The 25122-nt window shown below is 41.8% G+C and overlaps 1 protein-coding gene across 1 annotated transcript in view; it reads left to right on the plus strand.

Annotated features, from left to right (window-relative positions):
* Window positions 1-25122, plus strand: part of ETV5 (ETS variant transcription factor 5) — a 58146-nt gene that overhangs the window by 10589 nt on the left and 22435 nt on the right. Inside the window, exons 6-7 of the mRNA XM_080655042.1 lie at window positions 17782-17911; window positions 18819-19112. Coding sequence (XP_080511168.1) covers window positions 17782-17911; window positions 18819-19112 — 424 coding nt within the window. The remainder of the gene's footprint in view (window positions 1-17781; window positions 17912-18818; window positions 19113-25122) is intronic.

Here is a 25122-nt window from a genome sequence, read left to right on the forward strand (position 1 = left end):
GAGAAATACCGCTGAAGTCTGTTTCTCTCGGCTAGTAGCAACAGTCCGATTCTGAACCAGGCAGTGCAAGATAGTTTTCTTTTGCCCCTCCCCCTTTGCCAGAGGGCACTTGTCGACCCCACTTGGAGCGGACTTGCACACCCTTGCAGATTTCAGCCCCAGTCTGAGCCATCTGAATCTCAGGGAGGGTGCGGAGCGGGCAGGCGCCTGCAGCGTCTGAATTTCTTACATAAACACAACTCGCTGGGCGAGCAAGCGTCCCTGCGGCGACAGCTGGGCTCTGCTCCGACTGCCCCAGTGAGCCGAGCTGCGAGTCCCCCTCTTGCTGAATGGAGCATTCCAAATTGGTTGTGAATGGAGGGCGGGGCTCCCTTGCAGACTTTTTCAATGAATAACCAGACCCCATTGTGTAGCTTGTGGAAAAACAACCAACTCAAACAACACTGGGACTGTTAGAAATATGCTTGTGATTGGCAGCTTGGAGAACCTCCAAAATTAGTTTCCTTTGGCTTCCCTGCTGCTCCCTGTTCTCCGAGCCTGGGCTTAATGGGGTTTGAGTTTTCTTTCAAGTGCTGACTTTAACCCTTCAACTGCCAGGCTGCTGGCCTGGGTTTATGGGGGAAGGGCTGCTCCTGACCAATCAGGCCCCCCTTTCCTGGTCTCCCATTATATTGGTAGACTGTAGCTGTCTAAAAGGAGTGATAATAGGAGAGGGTGGTTTAGCTTCCCTGGAGGGAGAGGTGTTGAGACTTGATCTGAGGATATTACCCTTTTATCTCCTGCTTCCCCTGGGGCTGGGTCTCTAGCTTCCTAGTGAAGTTTCCCGCCCATTCTCCTGCTGCAGGCTCCAGTCTTCCCTCCTGGCCTGAAGAACGGCTGTTTGCCTGCCCCCGTGCAGGTATTTCTTGTTCAGGCTTACACTTTAACATGGGAGCGACAAAGCTGTAGTTTCTCCACTCTTTGGCCTTCCTTCTTCTAATTAATTTCCCATTGTGGTCAGATATGTGTCATCTTAAAATGACACTTCCCAGACTAGTACTCAGCTATAGGGGAGCCCTACTATGGCTGCAACCCTTCCAGTGGGTGCTCCTCAAATGCCTTGCTTCTTCAAATGAACATCCCGGCAAGTACCAGAAAGAGCCCAGCCTCTGAGCAGCAACCCCAAAGCCAGGGTAGCCTCACCCCAGAATGAGACCAGGTTCTAGGGGTACACTAGCCTCAGTAGCACTCCCTAAACATCCTCCAGTATCTTGGCTAACACCTCACAGACTACCCCAAGGAGCTGTATGATGCGCATAAAAAGGACAACCAGTTAAAAAGCAAAACAAAACTTAATAGTAATCCAGTGCAATTTCCTCAAGGTTTTTTAAAGAGCTCTTCTTAGTCCCTAATCCTTATCCTCACAACCAAAATGAGGCTGTTTGCATCTGTGTTTTGCTATAAGGATTTTTTTTTTAAATAGTTCCCTTGGTATAAGTTGGTCCTTCTCTGTTAAAAAAGGAACAGGCCTGGGCAGATTGTCCTTTTGTGAGAGAGTTTGAAACCTCTCAGGAGGTAACCCTAGATATCAGCTGTGTGAGAGGATGCTGATGTTTGTGCTTGCTGAGGAGAGGACTTCAGCTTACATAAACACTTTTCAGCCCAGTGCCTGGAAATGCTTTGTAATTGCCTGAAAGGGCACTTAATGAGGGTCTTTTATACTTTTCCCATAGAAAGGGTAGAATAGAAGAGGGGGGGGGGTCTCTTCTATGTGACCGCCACTGTAAAGACCAGATCCTGGAATGCCTACTTTTAAATTTCCTAATCTGAATTTTGGTAGAGAATAATTTAGTGTTGAGGGATACCTCGAGTCAGAACATTTCTGCCCCTCCTCAAGTCCCTTTTAATTCCTTTCCTTCCCCACCAGCCTGGAATCTTATTTCAAACTTTAAATGGTTGCCTCTTAGAATAGAAATCTTGAGGAATAGGGAGAAAGCAGCATAAGGTTTTAATGTGCAGTATTTGGTATCTTGATGAATATTAAACTTAGTCCCTGCTTCCCAATTTCCATTCTGTTGAAACAGGAAACAAATTCTCTTTGGCTCTAAGTGTCTCCAATAACAGAGAATCACTGCCTTGTGTTTCCTCATGCCTGTCTCAGCCATTGCACCTGCTCTGCACACAGCCAGTACTTGGTGAATGTATTTTGCACCCTACCACATTCTCTATTATGTTCCCTTTCCACCCATCTTTCAACAGCCCCCAAGTCCAGCCTCTAGCTGGTAGGGAAGTAACTCTGTAGAGGGTCTCAAGACCTGAGTTCTGAGAATCCTTGTGATGACCTTAGAGATAAATAGAAAAGAACTAGTTAGGGCTACTTCTCCTTTTCTGATTCCCCTTTTAAACACACACACACTAGCCAAGTCTTCCTAGGCTGCATTTAGACTTTGTGCAGCTAATGCTGTGTTTCCCAGAAAGAGCATGTGCGAGAGGACAGCCACAGTTGAGGCACCCTTGATACCCTTGCTGAGTTACTGCTTTGGGAGGAGGGCTATAGACAGAAGGAATGGCAAGAGGCACCGATTCCTCTAGCTGGGATTTTCTCCTGTCAGATTTTAAAGATGAATTTTAAATTGGAAGATAAATTTTTCCACAGTGCTTAGATCCTATTTCAAGTATTCCCTTTACTGCCAATTTAAATGAGAATTATATAAATTGGAAATAAATTACAGAAGGGATGTTAGAGAAGGTTTAGTTTTTGCATTTTTTCCCCTTTCAGGAAAAATGCCCAGTTTCCCCTTTACCTGATGGTGTATTCCACAGTGAGCAGCCCTCCGGGGTAAAATAAAATCTAAGGTTGACCAAAGGCCCACGGTAGGGAAGCCATCCTGTCATTTCTAATAAAACTCCAGTTGGGAGGACAGAGCTCTCTTTAGGCCTCTTTCTCAACTGTGAAAATTAAACAAATAGTTGTCTATCATATTGGTAAAGACTGAATATTAAAATTTTTTGAACAGCTGCCCCAGGAAAGTAGATGGTATGAATCATACTTGGCCCCCCCTTTTGGCTTAATCAGGCCAGTCAGTCACCTTCTCGTCCCAGCAGTCTCTTAAGCTTGAAGGTAACCAAACACCCCAGGTGGAAGCAATGTCTCGAAGCTGCAGGTCTAAAGAGATGCAGCCTGTGGCAGTGGAAAGGGGCGGTGCATTCAAAACCAGAGGAACCACTTCTATCTTGACTCTCCTCTTGGTCAGCTCTGTACACTCAGACAAGCCTTTTATTTGACTATCAAATGCTTTGGTATCTCCATAACCCACAAGTTTGGGGATGTGACATCTTACACAATTAGAAATATTCATCCTCTACACAATATTTTTATGAAAGAGCCCCATATCTATTAATACACAAGCCCTACCTCCATCAAAGTTGGGCCCGTTCTTTTCTAAGCTCCTTTTCCTCCCTTTAATTTCTGACTCTCACATTCAAGGCCTCTGGGTTTCCTTTTTCAGAATTCTAAAGTAGCAAACCTAAATTATTAGGATAAATGAGTTCTTTGAAGAAAAGGTACTGCACAAATCCAACCTATACTTCAAAAATAATTCTGAAGTGTGGAGACAGTGTGCACTTAAAGGAAGTAAATCTGAAACTAGTTTATCTGAGTTAAAAAAAAACAAAACCCTCTCTATGACCATTGGTATTAAATTATCTTCTTTAATTGATAGCAGAGAATTTTCTGTTTGGAAATGACTATTTGAAAGATTTGCAGATTTGTGCCAAGAATGAGATGCAGCTATTCCGCGATAGACACTCGTTTTTAGCCAGTTCCCCATCTGTTAGTCAGGACATTCCTGGTTTGGTACATACATTCCTTGTTGGGCTCCTCTTGCTAGCACAACCACTTCTTTTGGGAGGAGGAGAGAAGAAGCATTAATACAAAGAATCTCTTTCCTTCTATTTTAGCCAGACTTAGAATAGAAATCTTTAAAAATCACTCATGTCATTATTGTTAGTACTGATAGAGGCGAAGAGAGGACAAGGCCAGTATCCCAAATTCCATTTAGCAACTAGTCCTCCTAGTTGATGACCAAGGACATGACCAGCCAAATTCTTTACCCTGATAGACCTGTCCTTGGACCATTGGTCAGCCTTGAGGACTGTCCTTCTCAGAAGGCCCATTATCACCCCTACTTCTTCCCAGGCTGAAGAGTAGCTTCCAAGTTCCTTGCAACTGAAGAGGTAAATCGCCTTGATGGCCACTTTTGCTCTTCTTAGCCAAAGCTATCCCATCACTGTCCTCTAGGACCTGGGTGTCATCCTTGAATTGGATCACATGTTTTCCTTTCTGGAGGGGGAGTGAACAGGTAGGGGAAGCCTCGAGCTCCCATGAAGGGTAGGACACCCTCCCACCCTCCACATTTCAAGTGGTCAGCCTGAGTGGTACTATTCCAACTTTCAGGTTGCAGTTGTACATTTATACAGTGACTTCCCAAACTGACTTTCATGGGGGAAATTTGATTTTGAGATACCATGTACTGGCCTGCCGACCAGCTGCTACTATTGTTGAAAGAGGCAATGGGAGGAGAGGAGCGAAGGAGGGAGGAAATTTGGGGGGAATGTTCTAATCATTGAGCTGGGACTAGTAGAAGCAAACCTCTAAATCACCTCCTCTCCTCCCCATTCTATGAAGCCACTAGATAATATAAACATACTGTAGTTTAAATTATATGATCCCAGCAGTGTAAAGAATGCCCCCAATAAGGCCCTGTAAAGTATAATCCCCTTGTTAGGTCAACTCCCACCCCTTCCCACAGAGAAATTAAAGTCTCTTTATATGTGTAAAACCATTATTTTCATCTTTTACTCTAGCCAGAAGGACTTTGTTTTGGGGTCTAATGGAAGCTGCAACCTGGGGGGCCCTTACGCTGAAACCGCTAATGTGCTTTGGCATCTTTGGAGCTGGGCTTCTCCATTGTTGAGTCTGTCTTGTAGCACATATCCCACATTCCAGAGAGCAGTAAGGGCATAAAATAACACCAGTCCTATGCAAACAAAATTTCCAAACACTTCCCTCTCCACGCCAGCGTGAGCACTGCAGCATCTTGTCATCCAAGCACCAATCCTAAGTACTGCCAGCATTTCCCCAGAGAAAGGAAAGTTCTGCAACCCCAATACATTTATCTGTGGCTCCACTTAGACCTATGTTGCTGTTGTCAGCTCGAGTCCATAGCAGAGATTTAGGGTTATCCGAGATAAACAGAAAATGGAAGAGAGGCTTACAGAGAATAGCCTTGTGGTTTTAACTTCTCCGTGGTATCAATTCTGTTGTCTAATTTAAAACCCAGGTGGGAGAAACTCTATCAGTAACTCTAATTCCTGTATTCTGGGAGAAATTCCACTGTCTTTGCAGGTGGCCTCTTAGAGTTGTTTTAGATACCACTCTCTACTAATGCTATTTATTCAGGGGTTGGTAAAAGTAGGTTTACAGTTGTCAGTATGCAAAATACAGTTTATACTTGTATTATTATTTATTACTTATTGTATTACTTGAATTCTTTGCCATATTATTATTATTTTGTATTCTTAATTACAATTTATCGTTTAGGTAATGATGGCTGGTAATTTAATCTACTTTTGCCCATCCCTGTGTATTTTTTAAATTGGACTATTTTTCTAAGCTCCCTTTACTTTTATTTTTATTTATTTTTTTTAATCTTTACCCGAGGATATTTTTCCAGTGATTTTTAGAGAGAAAAGGAGAGAGAGGGAAAGACAGAGAGAAATATCAATGTGGAAACACATCAATTGGTTGCCTCTTGCATAAGCTCTGACCAGGGTCAGACCTGGAAGGAGCCTGCAACCAAGGTACGTGCCCTTGACCAGAATTGAACTTGGGACCCTTCAGGCCACAGGCCGACGCTCTATCCACTGAGCCATACCTGCTAGGACTAAGCTCCCTTTACTTTCTAATGCTATATTCAAGGCTTCGGGGTTCCCATTATCAGAATTCTGAAATAACTAGAGGCTCCGTGCACGGATTTGTGCACTGGTGGGGTCCGTCGGCCTGGCCTGCAGGGATGGGGCTGAAACCGGCTCTCCGACATCCCACGAAGGGTCCCGGATTGCGAGAGGGCACAGGCCAGGTCAAGGGACCCCACCGATGCATGATCGGGGCAGGGGAGGAGCTGCGGGAGGGCTCCAGGGGTGTTCGACCCATCTTGCCCAGTCCTGATGGCCGGACCCCAGCAGCAATCTAACCTACTGGTCAGAGCATCTGCCCCCTCGTGGTCAGTGTGCATCATAGCAACTGGTCGAATGGTCAAACAAACCGTTGGACACTTAGCATATTAGGCTTTTATTATATAGGATCTTCTCATGACCCTGCTAAGCCTGTTTTTCTACCATCCCCGTTGTGAGTTGAGAGAGGGCTCTCTGGAGACACAGTCTCCACACTATCAAGTAAGTGCCTATCATCTATACTAATAAAAGGGTAATATGCTAATTAGACCGGGAACCTTCCGGATATCCTTCCGGACAAAGCCATGGTGGCAGGGGCAAGGCAGAGGCGGTTAGGGGCGATCAGGCCAGGAGGGGAGGGCAGTAGGAGGTGATCAGGCTGTCAGGGGCAGGGGGGTGCGGGCAATTGGGGGCGAGCAGGCCAGCAGTGGGGGGCCAGTTTGGGGTGAGCAGGCCGGTGACGGGGGCAGTTGGGGGTGAGCAGGCCGGCAGGCAGAGTGGTTAGGGGTGATCAGACAGGCAGGCAGGTGAGCAGTTAGGAGCCAGTGGTCCCAGATTGTGAGAGGGATGTCCAAGATTGGAGAGGGTGCAGGACGGGCTGAAGGACAGCACCCCCCACCACCCGAGCACGAATTTTGTGCACTGGGCCGCTAATTTTTTAATAAGAGCTCACTGACACAGTATTCCTGGCTTGTGTCCCAAAACAGGTTCCAGCTCTTGAATTTCCAAATACTTGATATAAATTTCCATCTACTCTGATGGGCAAGAAAGGTGTCTTCCTCCCTCACCTCTTTTCCCACTGGACCAAGACCTGGCTCGAGTCTCATTGGTTATTCTTTCACTCTGGTATTCCCCAGCCATTTTCATGCAGGATCATCAAGACTTAAGTCTCACTCTTGGGTTGGTCCTGTTTCTATATCAGTGTAACCCTAACCCTATTTGTTCACTCTATCTTTTCCCATAGGTTATGTCAGAAGTTCAAAGCCTTTTTTCTTTTTTTTGAGCTGATTTTATTATCCCAAGTTTCTAGCTCTAAATCATGAAAAATAAAGTGTTTTTTTTTTTTGTTCACACATCAACTCCTGAAGCCTCTCTCCTGCTGACTGTAGGTTTTTGCCACTGCATAGGAGAAATCTGATTCCTGGAACCAAATGTTCCAGGAACTAGCTTTATCAGTTGCTAATTTGGCTCTTTTGTTATTTCTTGTACAGATGATATTGGACCATATAGGAAGGCCTTCTACAATTGTTAATTAATGAATTCTGCTTCCTCATGTTGATCCTGACCCCTAGGGCTCTGAAATAAACCATTAGCATGATAGTGAGTGGGTCCTTACTGAGAAAACAGGACAAGTAGGAAATTACCTGGAGTAATCAACACCATAACCCCACCCACCCATCACCACCACCATGATTAATCACCAACCTAAAATTCTGAATACTATTGCCTCTGGTCAGTCCTGAAGAGGTCGTTTCCTATACTTACTGATATCAAATTCTACCCCAGAGCAGAAGCCTTGCTTTCTTCTTGTAGGACTTTGTCCAGGACAAATTCAGCTTTTCTTGTAGTTTGAGATTGTAGAATGAGCCTGCCTGGAATTTCAGCCCCTGTATGTGGTATGCTTACCTAGATGTTGGCTGTACCAGATGTTTGTCATATTTACCACGAGTTGCACGGAAAGCCTTGATTCCACATGAGAGTCCTACATCCATCCTTGATTCCCAGAATATAAATGTACAGAGGATTCTCCAACATACTTTCTTTAATACAATGTAGGTCTTCAGCTCCACATTCCTTTCTGATCTCCTAGGTTGACAAGCTAGGTTGGACCAGTTAGAGCCCCCAGAAACACTTGTGTCATTTTTCCTTAAGGCTCAGAGCACCATAAGCCCAGGCCACGAAACTTGGGGAAGCACACGAGACTTGTTTGGAAAGGTCAAGGAATAATTAGGGGCGCTGCCTTTGGCACTCCCCTAATTAGGAATTCCGATAAACAGGGCAGGCCGCCTTCAGCACACTTCCCTTTTCTCAGAATGTCCTCCTTACAAACTTTCCCTCCAAGTCTCGTGTGCTCCCCAACAGCCACCCATTTCGAACTTCTGGCCCTGGCCCTGCTCAGCCTTTATGGGCAGAAGGAGCCAAACCAGCTGCTTTCGAGGGAAGAGCATACAGGAGAACCTCAAGGAAGAAAACTTTAATTATTTTTAATGTTGTCAGCCTTCACAGGTTGGTGATGGTGGCACTATTCCCTTTTTTTTTTTTTTTTTTCTTTTTTGTTAATCCTCACCTGAGGATATTTTCCCCATTGATTTCTAGAGAGAATGGGAGAGGGTGAAAGAGGGAGAGAAAGAGAGAAAGAAACATCGATGTGAGAGGGACACATCGATTGGTTGTCTCCCACACTCACCCCGACCGGATTTGGGGACTGAACTTGCAACCCATGTACATTGCCCTTGACTGGGAATTGAACCTGTGACCGTTGGATGCTCGGGCCAAGGCTCTAACCACTTAGAAAACTGGCCAGGGTTGCACAGTATCCTCTTGAATACTCTGGGATGAAATCTAATGAGTTGTCTAGTTGTTTTGGTAATGTTCTAAACCTCTTGGGCATATATATGCACAAAGAATGGGTGTTCTCCATTTTTTCCCCCAAGAATGCTTTGTGGTCTTGAGTAGGATGTATGTTTTACTTTATGTATATTAATATCTATATGGAATTGCTAATAGATTTCAGTTTTGTTAATATTTGTACTTATATAATTGATGTCGTTTTACAACATCAGTTGGAAGAGGGGGCAATGGGCAATAGTCATGTTGACAGTTTTCATTTTGTCCGCTCCTGGGTGTTCCCGTCTCTTTTCTAAGTGGGCCAGAGCCACACACAAAATTTGAGAACCCTGGCTTAGAAATTAGGGTATGACCAACATTTGTTCTTGTGTAATTTTAGATTCCTGGGGCTATGTTATCCAAACATAGTAAAGGTACAAATAAACAGGTCAGTATCCTTTCATTTTGGCAATAGGCCTGGGTGACTTTCCTCATGTGTGAATGCATGGTCTTGAAGTTCTTCGCACATCTACTTGTGACCTTTTTAGTCAACCATAAGATAAAGGGATTTTTTTCCTCTAAGTATCTCAGAGATGTGATATTATACCTGTTTTACTGATTTATTTTTAAAACATTGCTACATTTGTTTCATTTCTCTATATATAGATGTTTTTAATTTCTGGATCATTTGAAGTAAGTTGCAGACATTTTGATATTTTACCTCCAAATACTTTAGTGTACATCTCCAAAGATTAAGGACATTCTTCTACATAGAAATTAACTTTTATTCACTGATATTCAGAATTCCCCAGTTGTCCTCAGATGTCTTTTATAGCTGATATTGATTCTGTTTTTTATCTAGGATTCCATTAAGAACCATATTGTTATGCCTCTCCCATCTTCAATCTTTAACAATCTGCCTACCTTTTCCCGCCCCGCCCCCCATGACACTGAGGGTTTTTTAAGAGGCCTGGTCAGTTGTTTTGTAGTTTTGACTTTTTTAGGATACATTTTTAAAGGATATATAGAAATGCAAACATACAAGAATGCTAATCTTAAATCTGGAAGTCTCCTCTCCTGTTTAAGTCTGGAAATCTGTTGTCTATTCTCATATCTGATATCCTTGTTATTGTGTTGACTTTAAAACACTGGTAAAGCCCAGCCGGTGTGGCTCAATGGTTGAGTGTTGACCTATGAGCCTGGAGGTCATGGTTCGATTCCCCGTCAGGGCACATGCCCAGGTTGTGGGCTCGATCCCCTGTGTGGGGCATGCAGGAGGCAGCCAATCAATGATTCTCTCTCATCATTGATGTTTCTATCTCTCCCTCTCCCTTTCTCTCTGAAATCAATAAAATAAATAAATAAAATAAAACACTGGTAAAAATAGTGAGTCCGATGGAGATACCTGGGTCAGAGATAGCTTGTGCATGTTCAGGAGAGGGCGTTTGAGGGACTCATTTAAAAAAAATTTAGCATAGCTTACTAAATAATTGATTTATGGGTGATTTTTCACTATATTCAACTTTTGAATCTATGCTTTCAAATCTTAGCTGTGTCAGATATTAAAGAAAATGGCATACCTCCTCCCCTATACCTCCTCCAATTCTTCATTTAGAATCTGTGCCCCCTAACTAAATTTGATAATACTTAAAGTTTTTATTTTTGGAAACTATTTCCAGGCGGAATAGGTGTTAACCATTAAACGAGTTTGAGCATGTCTCTTACTTGGTTTGGAAATCCAAAGGCCTCTCCTTTTCCATATGTTCTTTGTTAAGTGCCAGAACCACTTACTTTACTCCAGAAACAAGAGGTTCATATCCTTGTCATTCACTAGTGCTGCTATAGCAATTACAAAGAATATTGAGCTATTAATAATATATTTTATGGTTGAAATGAATTTCTAATCTTCTCAGCCCTAGAATAAAAACATTTCTGACCTATTAAAAAATAAGTCTCATACTGTCAACCTCTTTTTTTCTTACTAATTAGCTATTTGAGCTTTGTCTAAAAATGTGTCCTAAAAAGGGCCAGAGCTAAGGAAAGGCAGCCTTTGTTGGGAAGTAAGCCTCTTGCTTTTTTGTACTCTTCAAATCAAAGAAACCAAGGGATGCTGCGTTTGGTGGCTTAAGCCCTTTGATCTTTGGCAATGGGTACTCTGACAAGTTAGGGGTAAATCAGGGGAGAAGAAGTCACACCTGCTTCTTCAGTTCTGTTTTGCCAGTGTCACTTTATGGTCACATGTCCATCTGCTTGATAGTCTTTCCCTTTGCCTGCCTTCCTCGTGTTCCACTCACTGTCATATCCAAAGAATAGTATGGGCAAATGCCTCAGGCTCCTTCATTCCCACATTCTTGAACTACACAGCACATATTTCCTAATATGGCAGGAAATGAGGATGGGTGGTAATGGTTTAAGAGAGGAACAGTGAGCTAACGCTGGTGGCAAAGAGAGTAATAAGCTTAGGAATAGACCTTCACTTCAGGATTACGGCTCTGGAATCCTGAGAAGTCTCTGACCGCGACTATGTACATTCCACATCATGTTTGTTCAGAAGTGCTGTGAGAGGCTCTGCAGACTGAGGCTGGCCACCTGAGACATAGCCTCATGGACATGCCGTTCTAGTCAACTTCCGCATGAGACACAACTTTCCATGTAAAGTAAGAAGATCATGGCTGTCGAGTGTGACCAAATAAGGTCCTCCCTGAGGTCAGTCTTGCACAGCTGATGAGGGAAAGATGAGTCTGCCCCAGATGAAGGTAATGAAACTGCAGAAGAGGGAAACCCCCCAAACAAGATCTAAACGACAACCGGTGGAAGGCAGGCAAAGCGGGAGAAATAAGGACTGTGTGTGAAGCGGGAGAAATAAGGACTGGCTTGGTCTTTCTCCCTCTCAGACCGCAGTATAACTGATTGGCAATTTCTTTAACACTTGACAACTGCATACATGTTGTATGTATTCACAACAGTCTGCGACATGTTACAACTTTGATGATTATGAAACACCAAAGTAAAGGTTTATTGGACAAGGTGTTTTTTGTCTTTCTAAGAAAAGAAACAAAACAATTTCTTGTGACTTAAATTGTTGTTCATCATAACATTCAACAGAAGTGTTTTCCTTTGTTTTGATCCTTGAGGCTGTAACAGTGAAGTTCACAGCCAGCACTGGCATGGGGTAGCTTCCTTGGGATAGATTCCATAGGCCTGTACTTGTGGGCAGGAAACAGATTTTAGCAGCAAAGAGAATTATTATTTCTCTTGAATGGGCCAATTTGTCTATTTTTTCTATTTTAAAACAAGTGGGGTATTTCTTTGAAAGACTGCTTCTATACCATCACAGAAGAATTGATAAAATTTTAGACATCTTAACTCGATGATGGATAGGGCTCCTTAACTCGATGATGGATAGGGCTCCTAATTGAAATAACACATAGCAATCATAAGAGTATAGTTTGATAGATTTTCACCAACTGTATAAACATTTAGATCAAGACCTAGAACTTACCAGAAAACAAGAAGATTCCTTGTGCCCCTTAAACTGGCACTACCCCCAGACTCAAGAATAACCTTCACCCTGACTTTAAACACCATAGATTAGTTTTGTCTCCTTTTGAATGTTATACAAATGGACTCATGTAGTATGTACATTTTTGTGTCTAGCTTCTTTTGCTTAACATGTTTATGAAATTCCATGTTGAGTGTAATTTACATTTCATTCTCATTCCTGTGTAGTGCTGAGATTTTGTTTGGGGTTACCATGAGCCTATACATAAATTTGGGGAGAATTGATATCTTTATAATAAGCTTTTCAGCTCATAAATATGCCATATCCTTCTTTTTATTGAGAGTTCTTCAATTTTTCTTAGTGTTTTGTAGTTTTTAATTGAGGTATCTTACATGTTTTTTATTAGATATGTTTCTAGGTATTTGATGTTATTTGTTGCTATTGCAGATGCATTTTTTTTCAATTTCACATTGTTTTAGTTACAGTGTATGAAAATAGTTCTTTTTATATATTGGCCTAATGATCGTGGTAAATTAACTTATTTATATTTTGTAGATACTTTTATGTTTTCTATGTACCCAACCAGGCCACCTGTAAATAATGACCTTATATTTCTTCCATTCTAATTCTCCTGCCTTTTATTTATTGTACTTGACTTATTGCATTGGCTAGCATCAGGCATGACTTTTGATCAATTTGTCAGAGAGAAAATTCTTTCATGGAGTTCCCTAGTGAAAAAAGCAATTATGAAGTTAAGTTGGTTGATTTGTGAACATCATATCTAAATTTAAAATGGTGTTATAATGGCCTACAAAGCCACCATACACTGTTCTTTGTTGTGCATACCCACAGATATGGATTTAAAATCTTGTCAGCCAGCCACCCTTGTCTTTCCTACCCCAGAGAAGCAGAGCATCTCATTTATATTTGTGCATGGGTCCTTAACAGAGTCTCGTAGTCAAATAGGGGTCCAGACAGCTCACTGAAAATGTTCTTGCCTCAGAGGTGGAATTAAGAGAGTATTGTCAAGAAGCGATTTCAGGAGGGCAGGGCTTGTGGAGAGATGGTATTCATGGCAATGGTGCCGTGTCTGGCAAGCCATTGGCTGTCTGTAGAAGATACCAAGTCTTCCAAAGTGCCTGCAGTTGTCTAAAAGAGCAGACAATTTTGGTCAGCTAGCATATAGAGAATGGTATCTTTTAGATGGAACACTAGAACTGGAGGCAAGGATTGTAAGAAGTAAAAGCTGCTGGAGTCAAGAGATGTCAGCTGCCAGTAGGAGGTGGGGAGGGATCCTGGGCCTAGCGATAGGAGAAAGTATAAGTCCTTGTATGAATTCAGGTGTATCAGGTGTACCTCCAGCTGGAGAGTGCAGATTTAATAAACATGAGGATACAGACCCTGAGAGGTGGCAAAATGTATTCTTCCCCTCTCTTCTTTGGTGTTGTCTTCCTTTGCCATCTCTTTCCCTATTTCCTTTAATCCCTTTATGATATAGTCTTTATCTGTCAGATTTCATCTGGGAGGCAATGTGACGGAATGACTAAGAACTATTTAGGTGGGAATCCTGACCACTTACAGCTATGCAACCAGAACAGATTACTTACCTTTTTTAAGCCTTGGTTTTCTCATCTATAAAATGGAGACAGTGGAAGTAACTTTTTTATTGGGTTAGAAAGATGAAATAAAATAATGTATGTATGTAACTTGGCACAAAGTAGACGCTAAAGGGCCTGTCTGGCTGCCTCTCTCTTGGTCTGTCTACCTTGTTCTTTTCCAGAGGTATTAGTTCTTATGCATGTTTCCCTTGTACTAAGTGTAATGTGTTTTTCTTGTTTTAGTTGAAAAAAAGCTTTATGTCCTATTGTTTAACGTACAAACTCCTTTGGGCCCCAGGGTCCTTATCTATTAATGTAAGGGACTAGATTAAGTGGACTCTGAGGCCCTAGTCTAACTCTAATTGTATCTATGAGAAGATGCTAAAAGTCAGATTCCTCACTAAATTATACATGCCATGAAGAATCATGTCTGTTTTGCTTATCATCATATCCCAGCGCCTCCAGGATGCCTGGCCCATAGAAGATGTCAGCAAATGAATGATTGACATCTTTACAATAAGGAATGTGGTTCATATTCACCAGTTGTTGTTGTCAGAGCACCATTGGCTTTATGGGCCCATCTTATATAACAATGAGAAAAATTTCTAATTGTAGAAAATGCTTATCAACTCACATAGTCAACTTTTTTGGCATTTATTTTCAAACTTACGAATTCAAACTTCTTAAATATTTTAGAGTTCATGATCCTTTCTCAATTTCAATTTGTTGCCATGCTTTATAGCCCTAGGTCTCATCTTTGTTCAGTAAGTCGCCTGTATGAAGGTAAAGACTCTATTTTTGAAAGCACAGTGTATAATTACACAATATCATAACACCATCTGCAAGGTGCTGTGCCATTTTCTTTATTTCTCAAGGCAGCATCACATATTTACCAAAGGAAGGAACAGACTAAAGGCCAAGGAGCATTCCTTGGGCTTCTTCATTCCTGCTTTAAATATACATCACTATCTCTGACTAACGCATGCCATAATCAGAATCCTTTATACATCCTCTGGCTCAGCAGTTCCTTTGGAGAGCTGAGCCTTCTTCCTTACTGCTTACAGGCCCCTAATGGCTTTCCTATCAGTGGTCTGTGAAAGTTCCAATTCTCATTCCTGCTGTGTTCCACTCTCTTCTTTCTCCTTTAAATGGTTGATTCCTGGGGAAGAAATATTCATGACTATCACTGTGTCCAGCTTTGTAGGCTAGATGTGGTTAAGAATTAATTGGAAATTTAATCCATTCAGTCTCTCATTGTCTTAATCCATTCAGGCTGCTATAACAAAATACCATAGACTGGGTAGCTTATAAAAAAAAAAGTTTACTTCTCACAGTTTTAGAGGCTGGAAGTCTGAGATCAGGGAGCCCGCCTGGTTGGGTGAGGGCTCTCTTCAGAGTCTAGAAAGTTGGCATCCTCACATGGCTCTGCCCTCATTACCCAATTATCTCAAAGTTCCCTCACCTTTTAATACCATCACATTGGACATTAGGATTTCAACATATGAATTTGAGAGGGACACAAGCATTCAGACCATAGCACTCACCAGATAGTATTTGAATTACTCCTTTGTGTAGAGAACATAGGAACCCAGGTATAAGACAATTTGGGGGTCATAGAAGGTAAATAATTTAGAGCTAAAATGGTGTGGTCCAATTTAAAGAAATCAAGACTTGGGATTATCTGGCAGTTTATATTCTCTTGCAAAGTAGATATACACTGTTCCTGAAGCCATATAAAAATTTTTTTTTCTTTTAGGGCAGCTTTGGTTTACCCTCTGGTGTTAGTCTTATCAGCAGAACTGATAATATTTATAATAATATCGTGAAAATGTCAAGACATTTCTAAAGCCTGAAATGAGAAAATTGAATGGTACCATAATCATTTACTTTCTAAACTTAGGTAAAACAGGGATTGATTGCAAATTCTTTTCTTTAGATAAAGCAAGAAAAGTAGACACAGAACCTTTGTTCACATTGGAACATCATCACCTTTCCTCATTGTGTTCCCAGAACTTTTATGGCTGAAGACTAGTAGGAGAGGCCATGACGAAGGGGCAGTGCTGCCTTGGAGAAACGGTTTCTGTGTCCAGTTGTCTGACTCTCCCTTCTCGTTTACTAACAAGATGCTAACAATAACAAGCCCAGCCATTTTCTATGTCTGAATGTCTGAAAACATTGGATAACAATTGAGAATTGGCTGCCATGTTGTCACCATCAAAAAATCATGCAAGAGACTCTAATGGCTTCTAAATATAATCCTCCAGTTCTGAACTTATTTCATGCACTCAGGAATAGCAGCTAGCATTATGTAGGGAAGAAATTATGAAAACCTGTCCTCTCCAGTCAGTCACTGGCAGGACTTTGCTGTATAAACTTGTCATCAGTGATAGACTCGCCTGTCTCATTTGTTCACTTCTGAGACCAGAATTCGTGGTTGGAGGAGGCACTGAAAAACCAGTTGGCCTAAAGATTGTTCAGTCTTATCAGACAGAAAAGGGATGATTGTTTAGCTATAAGTCTACTTCCTTTAATCACAAAGAATTTGCCAATCTCCTGAAAATATTTTAGGAGTAAACACTAAGTCAAACAAAATGTTCGTGGGTTACCAGGGCACTGACTGTGGTTAGCTATTTAATGAGACCTTTGATTCACTGGAAAGTAGCTAACACAAATGCTTAGCTCATTCGCGCCTCCCCCACCCTCCAGGATAGCTGGACAAAGTAGCAATTCTGACCTATAACAAGAAGAAAACAGCCTTCATGGTGCAGCATCTTTCAAGTTTGTCCCACTTTGGGTAAAATGCTCCCTCTAAAATGAGTTAGCGCCTAGATAAGACAGAAAAGGCAAACCTGGTCTGATTTAGTTCAGTTTGGGTTTGGCTACTACATGTAAGTCACCTTGACTTGAAAAACTCTTTGTTACTTTGGCTTCTCAAAATCACAGATGGAATACGCAGTTGACTTCCAAATGGAAAGCAACAGCTCTGTGTGCTGTTTCATTAACTTAGGAAACGTAATTGGCACCATCCATGAAAGGATGAGGTGTAAAAACCTGCCCTTCCTGGTGGGTCACTAGGAAAATCAGACATAAGCACAAAGGTTTCCAGGACATTTCCTGTACACAATTAGCTTTTCCTAGGTTGTGGTCTGGTCCTTTGTTGTACTCCTTTGCTTTTAAAATGCTTGAAATGCCCCTAAAGTTGAATATCTCCTATTCAGACCTGATATTTAGAGTTGCTTGTGGAGGGACTTTTAAAAAGTCACGTATTTAATTTATAAATATGCCTCCAAATATGAAATGTATTTGCCAGAGGAATTTCAAGTCTTTGATGAGTTAATGTGTAATGTCTACCAATATGTTTTCGGCTGTTTTGTCCTTTGTGGATACAGAATTCCTCATGCCTGCAATTCTTGGTTTTCTATCACACCTGCATTGGGGAGGAAAGGGGAGCATCACCTGCAGAATGTTTTAAGTGTTTCAGAGCCTCTGGGAAGCAGACTCAACACCAAAGAAATTTGGAAAAGACACTTGGCCCTGGCTGGGTGGCTCAGCTGGTTGCAGGTTCCCCATCAGGGCACACACCTAGGTTGTGGGTTCGATCCCCATTCTGGAGGCAACTGATCTCTCTCTCTCTCTCTCTCTCTCTCTCTCTCTCTCTCTCTCTGAAAATCAATAAAAATATATATCCCCGGGTGAGGATTAAAAAAATAATAATTTTTTAAAAAGTGTCATATGATGGATCATTTCTGAGTTTAAAGAACTTTTCAATGGTTTTAGATGGAAGACTCTATATTTAAGCACTTGGCTTTCTCTGGCATGTGATTTGACATGAGTTCCAAGAACAATCAGCTCATTTCAGGGTTTGCAGAAGGAAGCACTGTGCTCCCTATTAATCGGCTGTCCTCCCTCTTCTCATTTCAGTGGTGCTTCATGCCCCACCTCCAACCAAGATCAAACGGGAGCTGCACAGCCCCTCCTCCGAGCTGTCATCCTGCAGCCATGAGCAGGCTCTCGGTGCTAACTATGGAGAAAAGTGCCTCTACAACTATTGGTAAGTGGAGCCAGAGAAGGCTGGCAGGAAAGTAGCCTTCAAACTGACTGTTTCAAATATTATTCAGCAGACACTGAGGATAGCAAACCCCATCTTTCCCCGCAGTGTAATCCTCTAGGTGTAGGCCAGCTCAGATGGGCCTTTCTTTGTGCTGAGCATGAAATGCAAAACTGTTAAACTGGCTGGGGTAGTGGGAGGACTCAGTGCTTGGCGTACTGACCACCGCAAGGGAAAAATCCTTGAATACTGGGATATTTGATCTGTGACTTCGAGGGAGGGAATATATACTCCTTCGTGTCTATCATATGTTAATGTGAACTTTAAGCACCAAAGAAGTAATCTTCAAATCAGAATATATGAAAAAGCCCTGATGCTTGTGCCCTTTACTTAAGAATATCCAGGCTCAGGAATGAAGCTTTATTTTTAAATCATTCTTTGCTCTAGAAGATAAACATAGATCTACTTGAGAGGGGGAGGAGAAGAGTTGTTAATTCAAGTGATGTTACAGCAGAAATTCGTCTTCAACGAAGATTCTAATTTCTGGGAACCCTGGAATACTTGGGAGAGGGTCTGGGAAACTCCTCCCGACACACAAATTCTGTCCCCATCCGGCCACCTTACACACACATACATGGAGAGCTCGGTTGGAAGTGTGGAGAAAGGAAACCGGAAGCAGAGGCTAAAATTATCTTTGAGAAGAATCACTAGAAGTGTTAAATAGTCCCTGTGACGCAGTGTGTTTGTCACTTTTCAGAGGTACAAATACTCCCTCAGGGCTGCCAGCAATTTAACTATGTTAATGCTGTCATTTCCTGGCAACCGAGGGCTGCAACATTCTGCTGGACCTGGTGACCAAGCTAATGGCTTCATTGTAGCTTACTGGTTCCTTCTCTTTTTCTGTTTGCAGTGCCTATGATAGGAAGCCTCCCTCTGGGTTCAAGCCATTAACCCCTCCTACCACCCCCCTGTCACCCACCCATCAGAATTCCCTATTTCCCCCACCTCAGGCAACTCTGCCCACCTCCACCTCCGTGCACCCTGCTGCAGCCGGCCCAATACAAGGTGTGGGCCCAGCCCCCACCCCCCATTCGCTTCCAGACCCTGGACCACAGCAGCAAACCTTTGCGGTTCCCCGGCCACCACATCAGCCCCTGCAGATGCCAAAGATGATGCCTGAAAACCAGTATCCATCAGAACAGAGGTGGGTGCTGATCCGGGCTTCCTTCGATGCCTCTATTCCCCTCCCCTTTTCCTCATTGGGAGACCGGGAGCCGTTAGTCATATTTACCAGGTGTCTATAAAGTTCTCATTCCACTGAGGCATCTTCTGAGGTAAGACTAATAATAACATGAATATGACCTGTTTACATGTCAGCCTGTTCCTGAGGTATTCCAAGTGGTTTATAAACATTACAACATCCTTTTGAAGCAGGAATGGGGAGATAATTAGTACCTGTCCCCCCATTACAGAGCTTGGGGAAGAGAGACTTTCCCAGGACACACTATCCAGTGACCCTCACTCAGGGCAGCTCTCCTGGCTGCTCACTGGATTCTAGAATTGAACCTTGATTTATGCTACCCATACATCCTTTATGAACACTTACCTACTGGGGAAGCTTGCTGACAGGAGGCATTATTACTCATCTGATTTTCACAGATTTTAGCAGTAGGAGATTAACTAAAGCCTTTATTTATAATTACCTACTTTTGAGATAGAAACCTCCTGATTTCACTCCAGGTAGTTCTACATTTCAAATAAGGATACTAAGGCACCAGGAGGAACTCGCCCAGAGTCATGTATTCATCAAACAAACCAACGTGCGAAGGGAACCTCCTCTGCAAACCTGAAACTTAGGTCCCGGCCTTCCCAGCCTGTTATCTGCCGTGTTCTAGAATTTTGGATGCTTGTGGCCTTGCTTTATGTAGGGTGTCTTGGGGGGTCTGGGTTTTTCATTTCAAGTCTCTCTGGGATAAGGAGGTAATGTAGGCGGCAAGTTGTCAGTGATGTTACCAAGGGCTGCAAGATGGTGGCCATTGTATTTGCTTTCTGTCTGTCTTGCTCTGCACTGGGTGGGTAAGAGGGCGAGAGGCAGGAGAGGAGGGAGGATGTATGAGTACACCTCCTCCAGGCCTGGTCCAACCCAAATGCCGCCCCTCTTTACTCAGAGGTCACTTTCTTTATTTCTAAATAAAATGCAGAAAAACATTAGCACTCCTATCTGGTTCCAATCCCCTGACCCCCTTGCTGTGAAATTCACCATAAAGAACTACATCATTTGGCTGGTAGTGTTCATTCCCCTGGTGAGGCCAAATGCCACAAACACCAGTGATACATAGGGCCCAAGGGGTGAGTATTGATTGGAGGCTGGCTCAGTAGTGGGCCTCCATTTAAACAGAACTCATCTAAAGGAAGCAGCCACCACTAAGCTTTGCCAATTATTACCTTGTTAACAGCCTTGCACTTTTCCAGGAGAATTTGGAAATTTGGATTTTTATGTAAAAATTCCAGGTTGCCTTTTTTAAAGTTGGCAACTAATTCAAATTAAAAACAACAGCAACACTTTGCAGACTAAACAAAATCTCTCTGTGGGCAAAATTACCCTGCAAGCCTGCCAGTTTGTGAACTCAGGCCTGGATACCATTTTTATTCCAATAGTTTTTGTGTGTGTTTTTAAATAGTATCCTCCTGATTTTCTGCAGGGATTATTAATTGAGGGGAAGGGATGGAGTTGGACATATATTCAGTATTTCAAATACTTAGTAAACTTTGTATTTGTCATACCATGTATAAGAGAAAAATCTCTTTTATTTATACAGCCGTACACTGCTTAATAACAGATACATTCTGAGAAATTCATTGTTAGGCGATTTTGTCATAGAGTGAGTGCACTTACACAAACCTAAATGGTCTAGCCTACTACACACCTAAGCTGTATGGTGTAGCCTATTGCTCCTGGGCTACAACCCTGTACTGCATGTTACTGAATATCATAGGCAATCGTAACACAATGGTATTTGTGTATATAAACATCTACACATAGAAAAGGGATAGAAAAAAATGTATATAAGATAAATAATGGTCCGCCTGTCTGAGTGTACCTACCATGTTTGGAGGACCAGGAGTTGCTCTGGGTGAGTCCGTGAGTGAGCGGTGAGTGAATGTGAAGGCCTGGGACATGACTGTGCACTACTGTAGACTCTATAAACACTGTGCACTTAGGCTCCACTCGATTTATAAAACAACACGAGATTAAATCAAGCACAAGAGAAATGATGTAATCAAGCAGCGGGGTAAACACGAGACGTGTGAAGCTGCTGCTGGCGTAACACAGCATGCTATTTTTGTGCACTCTAAAATAGAATCAAAAGTATAGTAAAGCATAAACCAGTAACACAGTCACTTTTTGTTATCAAATCGAATGCAGTGCACCTAATTGTATGCTCTATACTTTAATATGATTTGCAGCTCAGTAGGTTTGTTTACACCAGCATCACACACAGACACGTGAGTAATGTGTTGCACTGTGCCGATACAGTGGCTGTGACATCACCAGCTGATAGGACTTTTTCATCCTTATTATAATCTTACAGGATCACCACCTTTTTGGGGTCACTTACATTGTTGACTGAAATCATTAAGCAGCTCATACCGTATTTCTCTCTCAATCCCTATTTCTTATCAGATTGTGTTCAAGGTTAACTGAATCAGGGAAAGAAATACCCTAATTTGGCTGGAGGTTATTTGTCCTCAGGCAGGCCTGGCAGTGAGGGGGCCTTGTCTCCAGGCTGCCCAGCCTCCTCCCAAAAGGAGGAAATTTGATCCCTGATAGTTAAAAGTTTCTGACTTCAAGTGTCCAAAGGGAAAGAGGTAGGAACCAGAAAGTAAGCATTTCTTTTATAGGGTGATTCCTTCCTGAATTTTGTCTGTTCGTCTTGGACTTACTTCCCCTTCCCCCTGCCATTAGGAATGATGAGTCTAAAATAAAAAGACCTCACATTCCCTGGGTGATACAAAGATCCTTGAGAGAAATGGGGTGAAGGGTGAAGTTCTGAATCGATAAATAAAAAACACTGGGGCACTTTGGCTTATACAACAGAGCACTGTAGTCTCAAAGTTGAGGGTACACAGGAGTTCCCACGGGAGCTTATTAGAAATGCAGATTCCCGCTGCACCCCAGAGATTGAGTTGGTGGGTCTGGAGCAAGGCCTGGATATATTATTGTCACACTTTGAGACATCACAATCCAGCCCTCTCTTTTATCCCCATCTCTACTCCAATCCCTCCCTTTCTTTCAGCATCAAGTACTCAGTACTCTGAATTTTTTTCTTATTGCCCTGGTCTATGACTAATGAGATAAAGTGATATCTGTGTGATGCAAAATGCATTTTAAAAACGACAAACAATTTTGCTTATAGATTCTGGGTAGCACATGGAAAATGAGACAAACTGAAATCCCTGGTCTGATTTTGTAACGGTAACAGTAATTGCAGGCATGTATGATAACAAGCTTAATAATCACATATTTAATAACTTTCATGCATGCCCGAAAGTGGGGCAGATTACTCTTGTTAGTAATTGTAGTTTGTTCTCTGCTAACTCTTTATTTAAATTAGAGGGACTATTACTTCAAAAACTAACCCCCTTAACAAAAAGATATGGTATTTTGTAGGATAGAAGGAAATACAGTCTTATTGGAGCCCTGTAACAGCTCTGTAAACAAGGCAGAGTAAAAAAAAATCTATTTTACAGATAAGAAAATCAGGCCTCAGCAACTAAAGGACTTCCTAAATATCACGTAGCCAACCAAATGCAGGGTCCCCCATTTAGAAACCAAAGTGTTAACTTACAGCTACGCCATATGTTTTCGTTACGATTTGGGTGTGGGGGGCAGGTTGCTAACATTTACTAATGTCTATTAAAAACTGAGTAAGTGACCTTGAGAAATTTGTTCTAGCCTTGAACTCTATCCATCTATTTATCTCTTAAACTATCAGAACATAAGCCATCTCTTAAACTATAAAATCCTACTAAATTCCTTCATCACTTACAGACGTGTTGTAATACGTATCTGTTTTGTTTTGATCATTCTGTGCCTTATCACTTCAGTTGAATGGAGTAAGCCTGTTGAGGTTTAAAACTATGATTTAGACCCCATTTTTTAGACCACATTTAACCCAGTATCTTACTTGTCTTCAGTATGTCTCTTGATGAAGTGATAATAGTTTGCTAAGATTACACTTTAAACAACTAAAATATAATCTAGTCAAAAGTACATTCTTAATGTTTTATGCAATCTTAGTATATAATTCTTCACAACTCAAAATTTATTTTTAGAAGATAGATACTTGCTTGGAAGGGTGATTTATATTCACTATTTCCTCCCCTCAAGGAGGAAAAACCCTTGTAATTTGGCATGTTCAGACCTGTTCCATTTATCCTTAAAGACCACAGCTGCTCTTGAAGAGGAGAGGCGAGTGCTTTTCATTCATCCACTGCAATCTCACACGGCTTCTCATCGTGCTGTTGACCATGTTTACATGGCTAGGTGCTGGAACTTAGAAAATACTCTTACGTTATGCCCATAGTACTGGCCAGATATGGTTTTGTCTGTCACTGTACCATTTCTCATTGCATCTTGAGTTGAGACTCCACAATTCAGTTTAGGCTCAACTAAAAAACTGGTCATCTGCCCTGACCGGTTTGGCTCAGTGGATAGAGTGTCAGCCTGTGGACGCAAGGTTCCGGGTTCGATTCTGGTCAAGGGCATGTACCTTGGTTGCGGGCACATACCCGGTAGTGAGTGTGCAAGAGGCAGCTGATCGATGTTTCTCTCTCATCGATGTTTCTAACTCTCTATCCCTTTCCCTTCCTCTCTGTAAAAAAAAAAATCAATAAAATATATATATTTTTTAAAAATTGATCATCTAAGAATTTTAGAATACTCTGCTCTCTCATTTGACATCAAGAAGCAAAAACTCAAGAAAAGACAAAATTTTAAAAAATATTGCTGCTGTTGGAAAAATCCTCTGCTTCTTGGATGAGACCTGAAGGCATCAGAACTGTAATAGGCTGTTCTGCTGATATTGATAGAATACAGTGCCCCCGAGTCACCTAGAAAGGATTGGTCACGTGTGGCATCTTCTGAAGGACCAATGGCCTACCCTGCTAAGTTCTGTCCCTCATTGGTTATGACCAAAGCTTCAGAGCTTGAAAGGATGAGCCTAAGTGTCCTGGAATTGTGATTTACTAGATACTACTCATTCTCTAAAGATGCTAGTAAGAGAGTTAATATATGCAAGTTTTTCTCTTGTTTCTACTTTCTCTTTTAAAGCCCATCCCTAGTAAATTGCTGTTCGTTTTGGTCCGTCATACTTTGTAGCTTTTAGAGGGGGAAGAACTTGACTGAGTCACATTTGTTAGCCTGGACTGGAACGAAGTGAGTGTGTCTGATGCATCTTCTCTCCGTGCACTCCTGTTAATAGCATGTTACGAATGGCAGCACAAACTCACTTTGGGATCCGAAACTGCGTTTCATAGATGCTTAATGGAACCTTCTTTAACAGACTCAGTAATCTATTTCTAATGGTTACAGTGTGGGTGTTTTTAGTTCTGAATCTTAAGAGAGTTTGTTTTCAGCAATTCACCATGTTTACTATAGGGTTTTTGTTACCTTTTAATTAGGCTAAAGGAAATTTCCTACTATCCCTAGTTTACTGAGAGTTTTTAATGGCATGGATATTGACTCTTATCAAACACTTCTCCCTCTGTTGAGACGATCAAAGGAAATTTTTCTTTTAATTTCCCACTGTAGAGAGTTACACTGATTTATATGGAACCAACCTTGTATTCTTGTGATAAACCTAACTTACCTGTTATGTATCATCTTTTGTACGTTGCTGGACTTGATTTTCCAATATCTATTTAGGACTTTTGCATCACTGTGATTGAGATAAATATATACTTTTTCTTATATTGTCCTTGTTGGGTTTTAGCATTGAGGTTATACTTATCAAATGAGTAGGGGGTATCCTCCTTTTTATATATTCTGGAATAGTTTGTGTGAAATTGGCATTCTTTATTCCATGAATTCTTGGAAGAATTTGTCAATAAAATCATGTGGGTCTGATATTATCTTTGTGGAAGATGTTTAGTTACTGATTCAGCATCTTTGCCTTTTTATAGTTTTGCTCTGGGATTTCTATTTAGTTGAG

Source organism: Plecotus auritus (genome assembly GCF_963455305.1).
Source record: "Plecotus auritus genome assembly, chromosome: 2".
Lineage (NCBI taxonomy): Eukaryota > Metazoa > Chordata > Mammalia > Chiroptera > Vespertilionidae > Plecotus > Plecotus auritus.